At 37.4% G+C, this 19,233-nt stretch overlaps 2 protein-coding genes across 3 annotated transcripts; one reads left to right on the top strand and one right to left on the bottom strand.

The window, feature by feature from the left end:
* Positions 1-3,638: 3,638 nt before the first annotated feature.
* LOC143465925 (procathepsin L-like) lies at positions 3,639-5,914 on the top strand. The gene is made up of 7 exons (XM_076964453.1): positions 3,639-3,809; positions 3,988-4,127; positions 4,199-4,393; positions 4,782-4,973; positions 5,280-5,448; positions 5,600-5,705; positions 5,795-5,914. The coding sequence occupies exons 1-7, from the start codon at positions 3,716-3,718 to the stop codon at positions 5,892-5,894; spliced, it is 996 nt and encodes a 331-aa protein (XP_076820568.1). The 5' UTR covers positions 3,639-3,715; the 3' UTR covers positions 5,895-5,914.
* A 2,868-nt stretch (positions 5,915-8,782) lies between these two features.
* Positions 8,783-17,827, bottom strand: LOC143465984 (uncharacterized). Of its 2 annotated transcripts, none has more exons than XM_076964545.1 (3): positions 16,059-17,827; positions 10,943-11,097; positions 8,783-10,730 (listed from the first exon to the last, which is right to left on the bottom strand). In XM_076964545.1, exons 1-3 carry the CDS (start codon positions 17,821-17,823, stop codon positions 10,272-10,274), a joined length of 2,379 nt encoding a protein of 792 aa, XP_076820660.1. In that variant the 5' UTR covers positions 17,824-17,827; the 3' UTR covers positions 8,783-10,271. The 2 variants fall into 2 exon arrangements, with proteins under 2 accessions (XP_076820660.1, XP_076820661.1); XM_076964546.1 differs by having other exon boundaries at positions 10,943-11,085.
* Between the last annotated feature and the right edge of the window lie 1,406 nt (positions 17,828-19,233).

Below are 19,233 nucleotides of genomic sequence, written 5' to 3'. Positions count from 1 at the left end.
TAATTGATTCTACCGTGAAAAACAAGACAACAAGAAAACCAACCTGTTGGCGTTTTAGGAGCATTTACGTTAAAAAATGGCGTACGATCTTCGGTAGATTGTTAAATGTGTTTCATTAATGTGATTGTTAATGTTGTTTCATGTTTGTCTAGTTTAAAATTGGATATGACACAATTTCTCAAGGTAGCCCACAGTAAAATTTGAAACATGAAGAATTTTTTGTTGTTGTTTCCTTGCATTGGTGTAACCGGTTTTCGCCGGTCAATTCTGCCAGGCTCTTGCCGTATAACGGCTGGTCGCTGCAGCCAGATAAAACAATCGAAAGGTTGCTTACTACGACTCCATTTTAAGACGGTACTCGTCTAATTTTAATACGGTAAAAACGAAGGTTCGAAGCAACACAACTCGGAACGTCACGGACCTTCATCCCCTCGTTCTCTCTCGCCATGAGTACAACAACCATCATTACTTGATAGCAATCAGTGTAAGTCGGTCGCTTGGGCGGAATTAGTGCTCTGGGAGATACGAACAAAACCGCACAAACCACCAACGCAGTTAAGACGCATTTCTACTTCCAAATATTGTGATCGTGATTACAGTGAGTAAAACGATAAATTGTGGAATCTACGTACAAGTTACAACGTGTTGAATATAGAAGATATAACCTATACGTGTAAGGTGAAATGGGCGCTACACAGTACACTTAAAAAACACAAGCCAAAGCTACAATAGTAAACATAAACAACAAATACTAACATATTCATGACATTGCTATTGCTGACCTACTCTATGCCGACGATGGTGTTGTATGTTCTTAGGTTCTTACATGCACAAATATACTGTTTCTTACCATGCATTAGACCCAAGAGTAAAGGTATTGTGTAAAGTTGTTTTTGTTATCAAACATTGGGTTTACCCACGCATTTACAAGCCATTAATTAACCTTATCAAAGCCTAGTGGCCGATAACAACCAATTTTACGACTCGGTATTTGGTGCCAATAAACGGTTGGTTATGAACAAACAAACGGTTTGCAAACAGGAACTTTGTACACTTTAACAAGTTTTTAATGTATAGAACTGCCATGGATTTAGGCGTTTGATAGTTTTATCGTAATACCACGGCATACTTTGTCAGAAGTCACCACAGCATATGAAAGCTTTAAACTTACACAACTTTGCACTTTTATCACTGCAGTTTTCAAGTTTTCAGAAACACATTTACGATTTACTGAGCGAAGTTTATTATTGGATTTCGATGTAAAATCAAAAAATTTAAACCATAATCCGACGATGTTCCATCAAAGTGTGTATAAAATCTGCAAGTTCAGCCAAGATGAACGCGTTGACATGATCTTGAAGCAAAATGCCATTTCATCAGTTATCTGCGATAGAACATGACTAAGCGTTAGCAGAAACCGGTCATGTGTGCAGTCCTGTTGATACGACTAACGATCCATTTCTCCGACGTATCGACCGTCACATCATTTCAATAATTTTCGGTTTATGCGGAATTGGTTTCACGGTTTTAGATCATTACAGTATCTGTGGGAAAATACTTATTCAACTATATCTGATGTACTCACGGCAAAATGTATTTTTATTTGATGTTTATTTCTATGATTTATTTTGTTTTCCGCCTTAATTGAGCCAGTTCATTTTTCGCATGAATGAATATTTTGTCTTGCGTAAACGAAAAACAAAATGCATTTTCGATGCATGTGTCAAACAAATTGTTTCACGGGCACATGTACATGTATGAAAAGATGTAAAATTGTGAATAGCTGTAACATAAAGTTAAACCAAACTTGTCTTTGGTATGTAGATTGTTTTGTAGGCCCGAGTCTTGTGGTTTGAAGACTATCTTGCAATTTATTCTGCCTGCCAAAAATGCTTAACTAAAACAGCATTTCGTGTTGCCTACTTATAATAGCAAAAACATTCTACACATTTAACCAAATGTCATTATTTGCCTTTTGTTGGTCCGGTTCTGCAAGAATTTTACGAGTTAGTGCATTTTGCAAACTTTCCCCAACATAAATTCCGTTTGAGCTCCATGTCACATGCTAAAGAATGCGTGCAGAAGGATCACGAGATGCATTATGTACACGAAGAATTGCAACACAGCTAAAACAACGCTTGTAATAGTAGCAAATACTGCAGGGCTGTTAACCTTTTCAGCATTTCAGTTTTACAGTAAATAATTAATTGTTGTTTGAATAAGTCACGAGATTCGACGAACAATGGTAAGCATAGGGTTAATTTCAACAAAGTTAAAAACACGACCCTTAATTATGATCATAACGGGATGTTTACGCATAACCAAGTAGTGTTTTTATTGTAAATGTTTTTGTTTCATGTCGCCACTGAGTTTATTTTGTTTTGATCTGTTCTTTTATACAGCATTAGGTTTGGTGACTTGAGCTTTCCGTTACTTGCTTGCCACAAATTCGATTTTCAATCCGATGATATTTAACCTGTATCAGACAGATCCTTATAAACGTTAAAGAACCTGTAAATGAGGTTTTGGCCTTAACCAGATGCAGTAATATGCAGTGTGTTTGCTTGCATGCATTTCATCGAATTTTCTTTTGCAGCTGGCCATAAACGAGCGCACAAACATGTCATGGGCAGTCAGCAAAACTTTATAAATAATTAATTGCCACAACCTTTGTTCGGAGTACTTTGCACGAAGCTTAATACTGTGCTTTCCATGAAAGACGCAATCAAATTTTGCCAAGTAGCATAGGACTCAAATACTAGTAGGTTGGTTAATGAAATTGTTCTCAACTCCCGAGTCAAAACAACAGACAATCCTGTCTATGGTACCAATTTTATCCGAAAAAAATTCAAATTGCTTCACGCAAATCGGCTTGTTATAAAAACAGGACTGTTTTAAACACCCAACAATATTGTCGTGCTGTAATGTAACTATCAAAACAGAATGATTGTAAGATTTACGTATTTACTTTCATTTTTGCTTTTCATGCTTTCAGGTTGTTGTGATTAGATAGATGGTTATTGATGTGTTGTCACTTTTACGCTTTCTATATAGTTTATAGGCTACGTCGGGCTTACATTCTGTGAAAGCGCGTATGCGTTAAACAATGCATTTTGCTTGGTGGCGTATACCAACTATACTCCTGCCAGTAAAACGTTTTGACAGCTAAAAGATATTCTCAATACAACCAAAAATAGACTTCAAAATAAGTCTTTCGAGTCGAAAAGCTTTGATTCTATGGAAAGTAGGCCTACAGATAAATACATGCAACGAAAAATTGCGACCACGAAATTTATATAGAAGGGATATTTGAAAATCCAATATTTTAGAATACTTTTCAACGTTTGTTATAAAGTTTAACCACTTTCGATATTTGGGGGCTTGTGATTAATTGTTGGCAGGGATTATGCATGCAGCATCATAACACAAAGGATTGTACTCGACGGAAGTATCCTGGACGGTTTTGCAGCGTAATTCAACAAACACATAATAATTAACTTCTGGTAAACACAAATATTTGTTTAACGGTGGTCTATATAGACTGCTACTACCAACCTATTTTAATGTAAAACGAGCTGGTGTTAGCAGATTAGAAGGAATTCCTTGCAAGAGGGAATAATAAAGCAATTCAAAGCAGTTGAAGTCTTCGCATAAATGACTTCGTTTTATTGCAGATTATATTTTAATACAAGTGTTAAGTGAACTAGATATAACAATGAAGTCTTTCGCTGTTTTGTTGCTCTTTGTGGTTTTGGCCAAGGGAAACGTTTTCTTTCAGCAAGAATGGGAAAACTGGAAGTCATTTTATGGTAGGCCTATAACGCTTATACGCTCAGTTTCAATAACTTGTTTAAGGCTTTTGTAGTAATTTTGATATTGTCGGCTTTTGAGGAACGTTTTTGAACGTAAAAAAGTATTTAAACGGGAGTCAATGAAAATTTGTTTTATTATTTAGATGTTTTGTGAATGATGTCATTTTGTTTATAGAAAAAACATACACCATTGAAGAAGAAGAGAAGAGACAGTACATTTGGCAGCAAAATCTCATCTACATCACCAAGCACAACTTGGAAGCAGACCAGGGCCTCCACACTTACCGCCTGGGTGCTAACAATTTTGCCGATCTGGTAAGTATGATAAGTATAATATATCAGAAAAAATGACATTGGCTTCGTTAAAAAGATTTTAAAATTCTTAGGACAATGATGAATGGAGAGAACTCATCCTGAGCCAAGTAACAAGACCGAAATCCCAGATGAGTTTCTGCAACATGACATTAAGCGCTGATTCCGGTTACACTGTGTCTAAGAAGAATGTCGATTGGCGCAAGAAGGGATACGTCACTGGCGTCAAAAATCAGAAAGCTTGCGGCAGTTGCTGGTCATTCAGCGCGGTAAGAGTTACATTGAAATAGTTAACGGTTTTGCACCGACAATTCGGGGCGAGTTAACAAACAAGTAAATTAAGGACCTAGAATTTTTCACGTTTGAACTTCGGAATTAATTACCCCCCTCCACCCGCCCATGTAGTAAATGCAATAACGTACAGTAAATAATTTCAATGAATGTCAACCAGAGTTTTAGTAACAATAATTGTTTAGTTAATTAGAGTAATTAGTTGGATGAATATTTTGTTACAAGTAAATTTTTCTTCTACATTACTTTCTACTGGAATACCGTTCAGTACGTAATTGTAATTACGGTTCAGTGCTATTCAGTAATTGCAGTGCTTTAACCACTTCAATTAAGTAACAATCAGACTTTGTTTTCAATGTAAACCAGACCGGCTCTCTAGAAGGTCAGCATTTCAAGAAAACAGGTCAATTGGTCTCCCTCAGCGAACAGAACTTGATTGATTGCAGCACAAAAGAAGGCAACCATGGTTGCGAAGGTGGTCTCATGGACCTTGCATTCGAATATATCAAGATTAACGGTGGCATTGATACCGAAGCGTCATACCCCTACATGGCGAAGGTTAGCGAAATGTAATGTGCAGTGCTTAATATATTTTGTAAGATATGTTTGACCATGAATGTCCAAATTTGCTTTATTCGGCCTGCTCGTAAATTGCGAATGAGTTCACAAATTGCCTTCGTGTTCAAAATTTACGAACGGGTTGAAAGAAGCGAATTCTGACACATATGGCAAACCACAGTAAGATTGCATGCAACAAAGGTCTACATTATCGTATACGTGTGTATCCTGGGATAATGCCTACGTATGAAGACGTGGACTTAAGATGCTCGCTATTAAAAGTTGCCAATAAATTGTTGTCTTCAGAATGATCCTAAGTGTCTTTACAACACTCGTAACAAAGCTGCGACGTTGACCGGTTGTGTTGACATTGCTCGTGGTAGTGAGGCTGCACTTATGAAAGCAGTTGAAAAAGTAGGACCCATTTCAGTGGCCATCGATGCTGGACACCCATCTTTCCAGCTCTACAAGTCAGGTATTTGGCTTTCAAATTGACAGCTTCAATCTCTTTTCCTTACCAATGCAACATCGTTGTTTCTGTACCATTAAAGTGATTATCATCATTAGCATTAACACCGTACAATAGAAATAACAGAAATCTAAAGCCTTAAGTTTGCTTCATGCAGGAGTTTATTACGAACCGTCATGCAGCGCAGTCAAGCTTGACCACGGTGTGTTAGCAGTTGGTTTTGGAGTGGAAGAAGGCAAAGATTATTGGCTGGTCAAAAACAGGTGATAAACTATCAGCTTTAAAGCCTTATTGATAAGTTGTTCAAACTTCTTACAGATGTGTATTTATCCCAAAATCACTTCTTCTGCAGCTGGGGTACTGAATGGGGCATGGAGGGTTACCTCATGATGTCACGAAACAGAAACAACAACTGCGGTATTGCCACGCAAGCTAGCTACCCGGTCGTTTAAGAGTTTGAAGAATTTTAATACGACAATAATCGTTTTTCCATCAACATAACAGTTTATCTTTTAAATTACCATTTACTGCATTTTAACTTTAATTTTTAAATTACTCGCATATTTGAGCATGATTTCTTTTCAAAATGTTTCTGTGCCATATATACGACGACATGCATTTCACAGAGTTACTTTGTTTCGTCTTTGTAAACTGTTTTAATAAATTGTTGTACTGTAAATTGAGACTATCAAAATTTAAAAAAAATTTAACATTCAGAATATAAAAACCAGTAAACTTCAAATGAAAACCAAATAAAACGCTGTTAAAGCAATATTCTGATACCTACTGCATGGCAGCAAAACTGAGGTATAGCTTATAGCTTCCAACAAGAAAAATGGTTCCACTGTAGCAATACATTTATCCAGTTACATTGATTTTTGTTATGAAATACAGCCAACGCAAGATGTTCTTAACAGAAGAAAAAGAATTGACCTTTGACCTCTGCTACAACAACGATCAACTACAGACAAATCCGACCTGACAGTGCAGGATTAACCATTAGGCAGACTACATACGCCAATGATTTGCTATAAATGTTTATTATTATAATTTTTATCAACTTTCAAGGATGAGGTTTATTGAGGCCTACGGCAGCTTCTAATTTCAAAGAATCTGTCCTTGTACCAGGACAATAGAATGAGGTAACATAAGTATATTCATACTGTATAGGCGATGAATGTACCGAGTAAAATACTAAAACTAACTACTATGCTACTAGTACTATTACTGCTAAACAAACTATTCCTACTAAAATACTGTGTGCGCGATCAATTTTGTGGAATCGATGACAACCTGCAATAGCAAAGCAAACCTGAATGAAAAAACACTTAACCTTCGTCAGACTGCATATTTTTACACCGCTAACAGGCGGCATGGGTACAATTGTACCCACGTACATTTTCCATTGAAATTTACAAGTTAGTTATATTTTTTGTGCGGTATGCCGTATTTATTGGTCAGAGCGTTTAAATACTGTGCTCTAGGGAAGTATAGCACCTGTTGCTGCACCAGTTCTCTCTCCATTCCCCTTTTATTTTTATCATCCTTTCTGCCCCTGCGATCAGCTATCGTTTGTTATCTCCCTTCGTTATCTTCGTTATCCTTCGTTCGTTATCTCCCTTCGTCTCTTGCCTTAGATAAGACAAGGCACGTGCAGTATTAGAGTTTTTGATTATATTTGAGTAGGACTAGTAGGAATTGGTAAGTTTTCTGCCGGAATTGGTTAGGTGTAAACTGTAGATTGAAAATTGGTTGTACTGTAGGCTATAAGTTTTGGAAGGTTGGTGAAGAAATCATGAGTGATGGTGATCCAAAGCTAACCCCAAAGAACCCCATGGAAATCGAGGAGCTACACCGATTGTTGGCAGTTGCTATGTCTGCAGAGATCAGAAACGAAAACGACGTAAAACCAGGAAAGGCTGCGTGGCTTGCGTCCAGCCTGTGTGCGACGAACACTCCATAACAAAAACAAAGTGTATTACTTGTGACACTGACTAAACCCATCTCGACTAAGTTTTCTTTCATATTTCTGTGTCAAATAAATCATTTCTGTACTCTGTTTCATTCAACATTCAAAAAATTGTCTTTGTGTTATGTATACTGGCATTATTTAGATACACAATGTGCAAGGGTACAATTGTACCCATACCGCCTGTTAAGGGTGTAAAAACAACTCGACCCTAAATCTCGGTAACGTGCAAAGATTTTTTGCCGACATTTAGTCTGCATAATCTAACACAGAAATGTAGAGATGTCAGGAAGTTTCAGGTCTCTCGGGTTTCTAGAAAAAAGACTGTCGTATTTTAAAATTGGAATGGGTACAATTGTACCCATGCAGCCGGACGAAGGTTAAAGCACTTGCCAATATTAGGCCTAATTGTGAATTATCTAATGGTATTAAGTGATTTAAAACGTTTGAATTGGCATATTACTACCGCTCGCGGAAAACACATTTCGGGATGTTGGTTCAACTATCGCTGTACTATAGCAACGAATTACTTTCCCGCGGTACTTTTTCAATGCTTGCCTTGTAAATGCATGGATAAATCTTCCACGCAAAATTGAGTAGTTCACACGCAATTTTGGAGCTTTTTCCCAGAAATGCGCGTAATATAACCGAATCCGCGGGTTTACTTTTTGTGCCTTAGATGAACACAGCGGACAGGAGAAGCCGTCGGAAGTAGTCTGATAAATGATGACCCAAAACTTCCCCTTCTTTTGTGAGTAAACCAATAGATGTCCGGTTTGCCCTAAACCAACATTAGCACAGAGGACCAAGGTTATAACTGAAAAAAATAATGACGAGATTGTTCTGAAGCGAGCCTACCGGATTCGTGATTGATAACTGTTTGCCGCGAGGTGGCAGGACCGGTTGTATAAGTTCATTCCCAAAGTTTCTGTTATCATGGCTCACAAGTGCGTCATCAACGCAATACAGTGCGTGGGTTGCGCTATAACGCTCTGGGTCTGCATACAAACATATAATCCGCGCCAAAGAAGCAAATAATTCGGGCAAAATCTATTCCCGAAAAGAGTCCTCCTCAAATTCCTTTTAAGTAATTACATCATTACAACAAATACGTTATCATTACACAGCACTACCTCATAATCAGGGACTTATCCTATGCAATGCAAAACACTGTACAAGATTTAAACTAGCAAGTACCAGAAATTGTCATGAAACCAAATATAAGGACGACTGAGTTCATACCTACATAGAGATCAAGAATATTAACCCTAACACTGAAATTTTAAACGTAATTTACCTAAATGTTAATGTTATCTATATCGTCTCCTTAAAAAAATAAAGCATTACGTTTCTTGGAAAATACGTCCTAAAATTTCAATCAACACCAGAATCAAAACAAGCTGTCACTGGGACCAGTCGCCGGCTACAGTCCGGTGCCCGTAACTGATTATATCATCGTAACCACTTAACGAACTAACACCTAACTAAAATACGATTCAAATATATCGTGTCTATATATTTCTGTGTATACAGTGCACACATGTAATAATACAACAACGCAAGAACGTAAGTGACGTGGAAACGTGCAAATATAAAGCAATGCAAGAAAGATTTTGTCGTCGCAAAGCGATAAGTAATTTACTGTAATTTCGATCAATCATTTATTGTGGCAATGGGTCGCATAAATGGCCGACTTTAAACAAATGTTTGAGCAGAGCGTTTCAAGTTTCTTTTGCGTACAAATTAAAGCATGACGCTTATTCATTTTCATAATTGGTGATTAAATTAATAACAAAAAACAATATTAATGATTTCTTGGTGAAATGTAGTCTAACATCCTAATGTTAAGGATTTTTGCTAATTTTATAATCAATCGCGTACAAGAACGCCTTTGATTAAGAAATAATGTGTCGTAGTCACTTATAGTTTCCAGTAGCTGCAGTGTGTTCTATACTTGGCAAGTATACAATGGACTACGCCACAACCTTAGCAAATTCTATACTAGAAAAATTTGGAATGAAAATATAAAAATTTTGCTAATTCTTTATGACGACATGAATTGTTGACACAATTTGAAGAAAATGCTACATCGGCATAGCTTAGCAGTAGCCTATTTTGCGACAGCACGACATTTCACAACAAGCCAAATAAATTAAATCAATGAACAAGATGACTTGAGAAATGTTTTGCAATCGTACATATTTTATTTTATATTGCTCGTAAAATTCACAAATTTATATAGGAACTTGTTTTTTCTTGAAGATACAACTTAGAATAAATATTTACAGCAAGTTTTTGAAGAATAAGCAACAATAAATACAACAAAAACAAATACCACAAACATACTGTGCAACTATTTTCAACTAGGAGTGTTACAATGTAGCATAACAAACTTACGACATTAATAAAAACATGATAACAATAGTAAAAGGTTTCGTAAGCATATAACATCTATTCTTTGGTGTAAGAAATTTGTGTTTGAGAGTAGCAGAAAAAAGACAATAGAATGATAAAAGAAACTGAAAAAGTGAAAACCGATTGCCAATTGTATTCTTTTGAAAATCAGCTTTCCGAAATCAGTTATACGTAACTGCTGGTAGAAATTACCAACACAATTACAATGAGGTAAGTGATAAGACGAGAGTTACGTAACAGCGGTATTACATCACAGTAATCGCCATATTTCTTGCATTATATCTTAGGTTATTACGAAAACTCTCCTCCATGAAACATCGCAAAGAAAGGTGGTGATCGCTACTTCACAGTGCCCTTGTGTACGCAACAATGAAGTAATACTGCGGATGACTGTTTCAAACGGACCGCCTTCACAGTCCAGGAGGTCAAATGAAACTTAACGAGCCTAGCGCGGAGAGACGAGATGGCCGACGTCCAGTTGCTGTCCCGGAGTTTGATACGGAGGCAACATGCTTGAGGAAAGATGTGCCGGGGCAAGCATCACATTAGCTTGACGCAAATGTTGCGACTGAAGATTGTGCGGCTGCAAGTGATGAGCGAACTGAAGATGTTCCGTTGATGAGGATGAAATTGAAGGAAGGAGCGCTTCCCCGACAGAGTTTGCGTAACTGCATCTAACGTCATTTGCGTCCGGTGCGTGCTCCTGGTGATGAGAATATGACAAAGGATGATGACTTAGAACAGGATTGTGATTTTGAGTGGAGTGAGGCGGCTTGGTGTCCGTTTCTCTCGATGCACCGTTGCCGTTGTCATCGTTCCATTTGTTTGTGTCTCTTCTTCTTGCGTTCATGAAATAATTACTCACTGTTGTCACCTCCAGTCCAAGTTGTCTCGATATTTGGATCTGTTACGTCAGAAGAATTTATTGTTACTCAATTAAGCATTTCACTTTCGTATATAATAAAATAAATTTAAACTTGACAGAAATACGGAAACTGTACTAGCGTACACAAATGTAAAAATTGCTAAGTGTAACAAACGTAAAAACTTAAAGTCTTAAACCAATCATGAGATTATGTAACAGCATTTGCATCAGTATCATTGAATACTTCAAACCTGCACGTCCTTTGTCGGCCGTTTACTTTGCTGAAAAATGTCGAACAATGTTTTCTTCTGTAGATCAGTGAACACCAGGCGGGATTTCTTGGGAGCAGGACTTGAGTTTTCTAGCGATTGTTCGTCTTCTTTTCTCTTGCAAGCTGAATGAGAAGCTTTAATAAAGTTATAAATGTTTGCAGATTGACCATATATAACAAAATAAAAATATCCTGTAAAACTTTCAGACAAACACTGAGCGTTTAAAAAGGTTGTTAATAAATAATTTTAAATAATACGGTTATTCACGCTGTTTATACAAATCGTTTACGTGGCTTGTAAGGAAAAAGACTGTATAAAAAATATCAATATGATAGTACAGCGTAGCAGTGGCCCTTTCACTTTTCGTAAGCTACGTTGGTGTGCTTCGACCGCAAATACTTTGGCGTCAATTAATTGCAAACTGACAGAAAAATCAATACTTTCGTTATTGTTGTGAAAATTTGAGGTGGTTTTTACAATTTTGTATTTTCCCGTGACGTATCCTTATCTCACAGTCTACTTTCTCTCTCTCTCTCTCTAGAGCTCCAGCATAAATTTTCAAACCAACATTTTTAATAAAATTATCATTTATGCTTGACTGGTCAATTAGTACACGTCAGGTGGGAGTAGAGGGCAGGTAAATTAAGTATCTTTAATGTCAGGCTGCCAAAAGTACAGTAACGTGGAAAATATTTTGCAAAACTTTTGCTGTGTTTTAGTAGGTTTTGAAAGAAAATGTTAAATATCAAAATGAAAAACGTCCGTTTCAGCCGAATGATACAAAAAACCTTCCAATTCATAATATCAAACACACCGTTTATATAACGGATATTGTTTTCCGAAAAATAGTTTTCAATATAGATTAATTTTCGTACAAATATTTTCTGTTGCTGCAAGAACTTGAAGAAAGCTTTTTACCCAGACTGAGTGAGCCAGCAATTCCGTAATTGGATTTTGACGAGATTTTAAATCGCGGCAGTGCCATTAAGATGAGATTCTTCTTTTGGCTTTCACACCAGCTCTCTCGCGTAATTACAAGCGCACAAGACACTTTGCTGCCCTAGATGTTTTGTTACCGATTTCCATGCCGAGAGACAGCGGTAAAACAGCGAAATGCGCTAAGTGAGGTGACCTCAACGACAACGTTTTAAAGAAAAATATTGCCCGAAAATGCAGGAAAACAACGCCCCCACAAGGCGGGGTGCGGTTTTCGTGACACTTGAGATATATTTGAACAAAAATAATTGGGAAAAATTTCACAGAAAGGCGTGGCTCCGGGGGAAGTCAATTCGCTACACGAACATGCCAAAAGCTGGAATGGCTTCATGACATTGCTTATACCTTAAACATCCTGCTTAAGGAGGTTGTATTTTAAGCTCTGTCTACATATTCCTTGATTTAGGTTAACTACTGCAATGATATTGTGAAAATAGGTAGTAGTAACATTGGGGCAGGGTGTAGTAATATCTATCAAAACCCACTGCAGGTAACTCCTACACTTTGCTGGCAATCAACAACACTGACACTTGAGTGCCAGCGACACAACAAGCATTTTTTCCAGATTAGCTGTTTTGATTACAAACAAATTATTTAAAACTTGAATGTAAATTTATTACAAACTTGCGAGTGATTCGTTAATATTAATAATTTATTTTTAATCACTTCCAAGATATTTTTAAGAAGTTTCCCGAAGAATTCAGTCACGCAAAGTTTTTTAAAAATAAGTTTTGACAGTTTTAACAACCAAAATATAATATGATAATTATCTGATTACGATACAGTTTAGTCGCTATATAGTTAAGTGGCGAGAACGGTCGAACTAGTTTGGTGTTATGAAAAAAATTGAACAAGTCGTATCTTTCTGATAAAAGAAAAGTCTTTTGCTTTTTCTATCGGTATCATTTCATTGCTTTTAATCCAGGCCACAACAATTCACCGATGACCCTCGAATCGCCCAATAAGCTCTCGTCCCATCGCAGCTGTTACGCGCTCCAATCTATTTCCTACTGTTTTCAAGGACATCTGCCTGAAGTAACTACGTAACAATACGCGTTATTGTTGCGTATTCACGTAAGAGGCAAACACGATAACACAAGATTCAAAGGGCTTTCATGTTGCAGAATACAAGCTTTAAATAAATGTGTAGCTTCAAGGTCTCAAGGAAAATATTACATTACCACACGTCCACTTAGCATGTGATTTGATAGTAGGCGGGCTTAACAGAGCACAAAATAAGATTGCGAAAATTTTCAACGTCGTAGGTCTGTAATTTAACTAACTAACTAACAAAGTGACTGTTTCTGTAATAAAAACTACGTAGTTTTTAAAGAAAAAAATTACAATTTTTGTTTGATGTCGGAAAATTGCATGCAACCATGGTCAACATGTAAGTTAAATTACAAAATGGCGAATATTGTAAAGGTGGCAAGATTCCCAAAATCATCACTGGATAATTTAGTTTAACATAATTTCAAATTTTTACTTATTGTTTGAAACTTCTGGTTTATTCTTAGAACGTCAAGCGCCCAGGATAAAATTCTAAAAAAATCATCTTAAAAAGGGTTCGATAGTGGCAGTAACTTCAGTACTTTAGTGACGTAACTTCTAGATAGGCCTACCTGAAGCACAGCTAAAATCAACCGAGAAAAATAACCTTAGTATTTTGCACGGCAGCACATTGCATTTTCAACAGCGTATTTTTAAAGGTAAGTTATACGATGGAAATTACATTCGTTAATCATGTTTATAGCTAACGTGTTACTTGTAAAAAATACCGTTGGGAATGATACTAATACAGATTTATATGGCACCTGCTTTCGACATCAAATGAGACAACCGGCGGCAACTGTACAAACACTTACAAGCTGCCATCAAAAGCAATTAAGGCCCCACTCAAAGTCATCCCATTGAAATTTCAAAGCATAAAGCGAGTTTGACTTGTTAAACTGTAAATTGTGACTTGGCGTATATTAAGCTACGTTACGAAGTTTTTTAACATTTTGTCCGGTTATTAGGTGCTACTGGTGACGTACTTGGTCATACTTTTCAAATATTTCAACTTGACTGAATTGGTTTTGTCATAAATCGCGTAAATTCATATTCACAATTAAATTAGCACTACATTTCCTCTCAGTAAATTGCCCGCTTCACAAAAAAATAAAAGGGTTTATTGCATGTCGTAACATTCTGGAATCCTATATCCATATAACCGCATAATATTGTTATTCTACTGTAACAAGGAATAAAGCTATAAGAGCTTTTTTTCTGGATTTTAGTACATTATTTGGTCACGATAAAACAGTGCAACGGTATTTGCAAAAAAAACTTTATGTGGCGATCTTATGCATGCAGGCTTTATCAATCTATATTTAGTGACATTTTTCTTTGCGCAATTCAAGTCTATTTGTATTTTGGAAAATAACCTTCACCGGCTTGTAGTGTACAGCCGATAAGTAACATCTTCGACACATATCTAGTTTTTTTTCTCTAACACTGCCATTATATGACTCTGCCACATAAACAGTTTTTCCTGTGAGGAGGAATTTTAGGGTTTTTTAAATTTTACATAATGACAATACGCAATAAACAGAGAAATATTTTAAAAATTGTTATTTTTTTGCGTAAAGTGAAAATCGAACGAGATTATATTTGTGCCGCCGAAGACATTGCACTTTCATTAGTTTCTTAGGAAACTTCTGAATCTGGCATTGCACCCCAGAACAGAGCAGACGTCGGCTGCATGTTGGTGGAATGCTTGTGTCAGGCACAAAATTAAAATCAGTCGGATTATCGATTTTTACGTGGCTTGCTCTCTGGAGTATTAACCGGGTTCTCGTGCAAAATCGAAAATTAAGGAAAATATTGCGTAAGGCATGGCTTTCAATATGACTCAACCTTTAGGCAAATTCCAGCCCCAAACGCACTAAGGTCAGTAGGAAATGAAGATGGTTAATACACAAAAAAACAATCTATAGCTACGACTTTTAAAAAGCAAAACTACAACTCAGTGTAAATAAAAACATTTCCATACACGCAGTAAGCAGCTATAATGTACCGCTTACTCGACCGGAAAAGACGTTTACATTAATTAACCAAACATTGCTGTTTGCAGTTCAATCAGCGCTTGCGAAAATCTGGTTTTATCCGGTTTACTTACTTACGTCCAATCACACTTATTGTGTTTGTGCAAGTTCGTCACGCTGGTTTGCTCTTTCAGTTGTTTCAACAAATACAAGTGTTTTTACCATTTTTTGTTTAAGAAACTCCCTTTTGTTTAAACTTCTGTTAAATCTTTGTTTGCCAATAAAGTAATAGCTAACAACATAGTCATGCATGCATTTGCTTTCAGCTACAGTAGTACCGTATATATCAGCATGGCATACAATTGTCAATAGCAATCTTTGTTGTATATAGCACATTCTTATTGGGATTCAGTCAAGCATAAGCAAACGCTTCGCAGTATAAAGATCTAGTAAAGAGTTGCAAGAACGCAAAAGCTTCTTGTATTTGTAATAAAACTTGCGATTGCTTTTCGCTCAGTTGTTAAAAGTTTTCAACGGAAATTGTACACTCATTCATGGAATGTTAATCGACAAGATTTAGCGCATTACTTTCTGATGGCTTTAAAATAAACGCCGGAATGACAAAAATATTGTGATATGGTTGAACAATTTAACGATTTATAAACTTTCCTGGACTTTGCAAAGCTGAATCGTTTTCATTTAGCCTTCAACATTCATTAAAACCCGAGGGGTTTATGCACAAATGCGCATGTCGTTAGTAATAAACAGAAACACGAAAACTCCACTGAAAACAATCAGAGGGAATGGGAATCGAGACCACAGTGACCTGATTTTCCATCTGGTGCAATTAGAGAGCGGAGAAATAATGAACGCAGGTGAATAGACAGCTCTAAGCAAAACAAGCGAGGTCCTGTTTCACTTTTTCTAATAAATTACATCCGCGCAGATGTTGTTAAGTACATTACCGAGGTTTTTCCTAAACTGTCGGCTGCACAAGCAAGCTTCAACATGACATCATACTCTACTTGACATCTACACGGACAAATTACCATCTAAACCTGTCATATTCTTACCTGCCATTCGTAATTGTGTCATTCTTTGTGTTTCTGGTTGCTGCAGCCAATCAGACATACGCCGGAAGGTTTCGCGACCGCTTTTTAACTTGGACCAAGGCTTAGGGTTCCTAAGGAGGTCGGAAAGCGTTCCCTGGCTGCGGCTGAGGACCTGTTGGGCAAAAATCGCTTGCGGGATGCTGTACCGCTTAAGTTCCTGTGTAACTTTCGTCGCTACTTCCCTGGTGTTAACCTCCTCTAAATCTCGGCTTCTTGACGATTGTCTGCAGTTGGACAAAGAATGGCCAGTCAGTCTTTCCGAGCTTTGTGTCTTTATTTTTTGGGATTCGTTTCGGGTGTCCACATGCAGGGGGATTCTCTGATTTCTTCGATCATAATGTGCGTTCGTTTGGATGGAATTGGAAAAATCCTGAAGCGAAGCTGGGTACTGAGGAACCATGCTTCCGGGGCGATGGGAAAACATGTGACTTCCCTGGAAAGCGGAACTGATCTCGGGCCGTTGCTGATCAATTCTTCCGAATACGTGAGCATCGTATGGGTTAGCGACAGTACTTTGTGGTATGATGTTTGAAGAAAGTACAGGAGCCTTATTATAAGGAGATAAAGTAACTGCAGCAGCAGCGGCCGCTTGATTTACTACATCTAGGGCAGTTTGGGACTGTATATCACCTCTGGTCTGTGCCGCTAGACCGTTTAAAAGCATGCGATTGGAAAGGGGCGGTAAACTATGACCCATACCGCCTATTTTCGAATAACCGTTACTAACATCGTCAGAGTCTTGCTGCACGAAAGAAGCGTAGCTGCTTCCATTCGGGATGTATTTTTCAGTCACTGCTGCGATTGGGGGAAGTGGTTGGAGGGGTGTCAGTGTGGCGTAACTGGGCGGTTCGTTGTTTTGTGCGGATACGCCGTCCATCTGCTGTTGTTCGTCCATAGCATTCTGGTTGCGCGGCTCTGAACGGAAGAAGTTATCGTTTGGGCCTGAAGTAGAGATCTCGAGTTGAATGAGGTTGTTAAAATCGTCTCCAGAAGATTTTCTCGACAGTCCGGGCTGAAAGGAGGCAAGATTTTGGGAATCGAAGTGATACAGCACTTGCTCCTCCTCAGTTTTTATTGAACAATGTTCCGGAATCTCCGTGGAATCTTTCATTAAGCTCTTTTTTAAATTCTCGTTATTATTCGAGCAAGTGACATCGTTTAAGTCAGCCATTTCGCCATGTCTGCCCTGCTTAAAAAATTTGTTTTTATCCTTCGAGTCCTCATAATCCATATGTTCGCCTTTGTCCTTGCAGGGAGAGATCTTGTGTAGATTTGTGTGATTATCACAACGCAGCAAAGCATCCCCGATCGACGGAAGATGATTATGAGGAGGCTTTTCATCTTTTCTGTCCGACCGCTTGGTGCTCTCGGAAGATTCCGAATTCAAAATGTCGGAATGACATTCTTTATCGTTCGGAAAAGACGGCGTCTCGGCGGGCGAGACAACCCTGTCGTTATACCGGGATCCTGCGAACGCGTTGTCGCAGACCGGATGGTGAAAGTGGTGGTGGAAATGGTCGTGACGGTAATATTGCTCCGTGCTATGGTGATGTCGGTGGATGTGGTTAAATCCGTTAAATTCCTGAGATGCCGTAGTAGCCATATATGAGTGGCCGTTCCCAGTGATACCGTCCAAGTTTATGGAAGACTGAGCTGGCTCAATCTTGGATTCGTGTCGTTTAACCAAACAGAATATCGATTCATAAATCACCTTTTTAAACCGCATGTGACGGTCTATAAGACATATAAAAGATATATAAGACGACTATAACGACTATAACTTTCGACTATAACAATGTATTGGATAAAATAGAAAAGAGGATATAGTTTGGCACTCTGAAGGTTAACCATATTTTTGATTCTACTACAGAAACGTTCGCAAACGTAAACTTGCTTCTTCGAGTGTACTAAGAAAAATCTTACTAAGAAAAATTGTAGTAGGCCTGAAGACGCAAGTTTAGGTTTGCGATAGTTCATGTAGAAGAATCAAAAATAAATTTAACCTTCAGAGTGCCAATTTATATCTTGTTTTTTATTCTACCATGTACCACGGTTTAGCCACTGTCAACTTTGTAGAATGTATTGCATAGGATAGTTTAAGCTTGTTGTAATGATGGGCACATATACTATTTTATTTAAGTACATTTCAAGAATTGGCTTGATATACCAAAGTGGAACGCAATTTGTTGACCATCACGAATTTAAAATGGTCGTCGCGCATTTTTACTTGTAAATTGTTACAAGTAAGAAATAGAAATAATTAATGTTGCAAAAAAAATTTATCACAGTAATAATAGGTTATAGTGTTTTAGTTTTAAAACTGTAGAGTTTTATTACAACAATGATATGTTTTTCTCAGGACTCAGGACCCCTCAATTTTACTACATAAAGCAGTCGATACCGACCAATACATATCGATTGTTTTCAAATTGTACAATTTTTATAGAATAATCAATATAATGAATTTCATTCTTTAACGGGAAAGAAAAAGTAAATCTACATCTCAACCCTTTGCAAGTGGCACGTTTTGTTGACTGCAATTTTTTTTAATCACTAAACTGACCACACTGTCATGTTTGACTGTAAATTTATCGCATACTTATCTCACGGTCTATCTCCATTCCGTCTCTTGCAAACTAACATATTTCATGGAACCTTTATTTGGAGCAAAACCTCTTTCCAACATCTGCTTTTTTTATTCGACGTTGGCTGTATGCTTGTAGCCGACGTGCGACCTATCTGTAAGGCGATGTTCCATCTGCCTTTTTTGGTAACATGTTTGAAGAGCGACGCAGCACTTATGACCCTGCCTAGCTCAGTAGCTCTTGTGCTAGTATTCGCGTTGTTCCTAGTTGTAACCTTTCCTAAATAAAAGGTCGCTTACAAGTGACGGAAATTAGTGCGGTACAATTTGGAACTCTAGTAAATCTGCAATTTATTCTTATAAATGTTAAAATTTTGCTTTACGTTATAAATACGTATGGACACATGTCGGACTTTGACTTGTACATTAACACGCTCGAAAGTGAATTTATTTAAAATTTATTAACCAGCAATTAATGTGAAATCCGAAATACGAGTCACTAAAAATAAACTCACACTATATCTGGACATATGGTTACTTGCACTGAACCGA

This window comes from Clavelina lepadiformis, chromosome 7 (assembly GCF_947623445.1).
Source record: "Clavelina lepadiformis chromosome 7, kaClaLepa1.1, whole genome shotgun sequence".
NCBI classification, from domain to species: Eukaryota; Metazoa; Chordata; class Ascidiacea; order Aplousobranchia; family Clavelinidae; genus Clavelina; species Clavelina lepadiformis.
This window is presented reverse-complemented; position numbering and strand designations above follow the sequence as displayed.

Excerpts from the sequence above, each read along its gene's own strand:
- LOC143465925 (XM_076964453.1), top strand. The coding sequence starts at position 3,716 with ATGAAGTCTTTCGCTGTTTTGTTGCTCTTTGTGGTTTTGGCCAAGGGA. Across the intron at positions 3,810-3,987 it reads AAACTGGAAGTCATTTTATG|AAAAAACATACACCATTGAA; the intron begins GTAGGCCTATAA and ends TTTTGTTTATAG. Across the intron at positions 5,706-5,794 it reads TATTGGCTGGTCAAAAACAG|CTGGGGTACTGAATGGGGCA; the intron begins GTGATAAACTAT and ends CTTCTTCTGCAG.
- LOC143465984 (XM_076964545.1), bottom strand. The coding sequence starts at position 17,823 with ATGCGGTTTAAAAAGGTGATTTATGAATCGATATTCTGTTTGGTTAAA. Across the intron at positions 11,098-16,058 it reads GACACAATTACGAATGGCAG|CTTCTCATTCAGCTTGCAAG; the intron begins GTAAGAATATGA and ends ACTTTATTAAAG. Across the intron at positions 10,731-10,942 it reads GGCCGACAAAGGACGTGCAG|ATCCAAATATCGAGACAACT; the intron begins GTTTGAAGTATT and ends CTGACGTAACAG.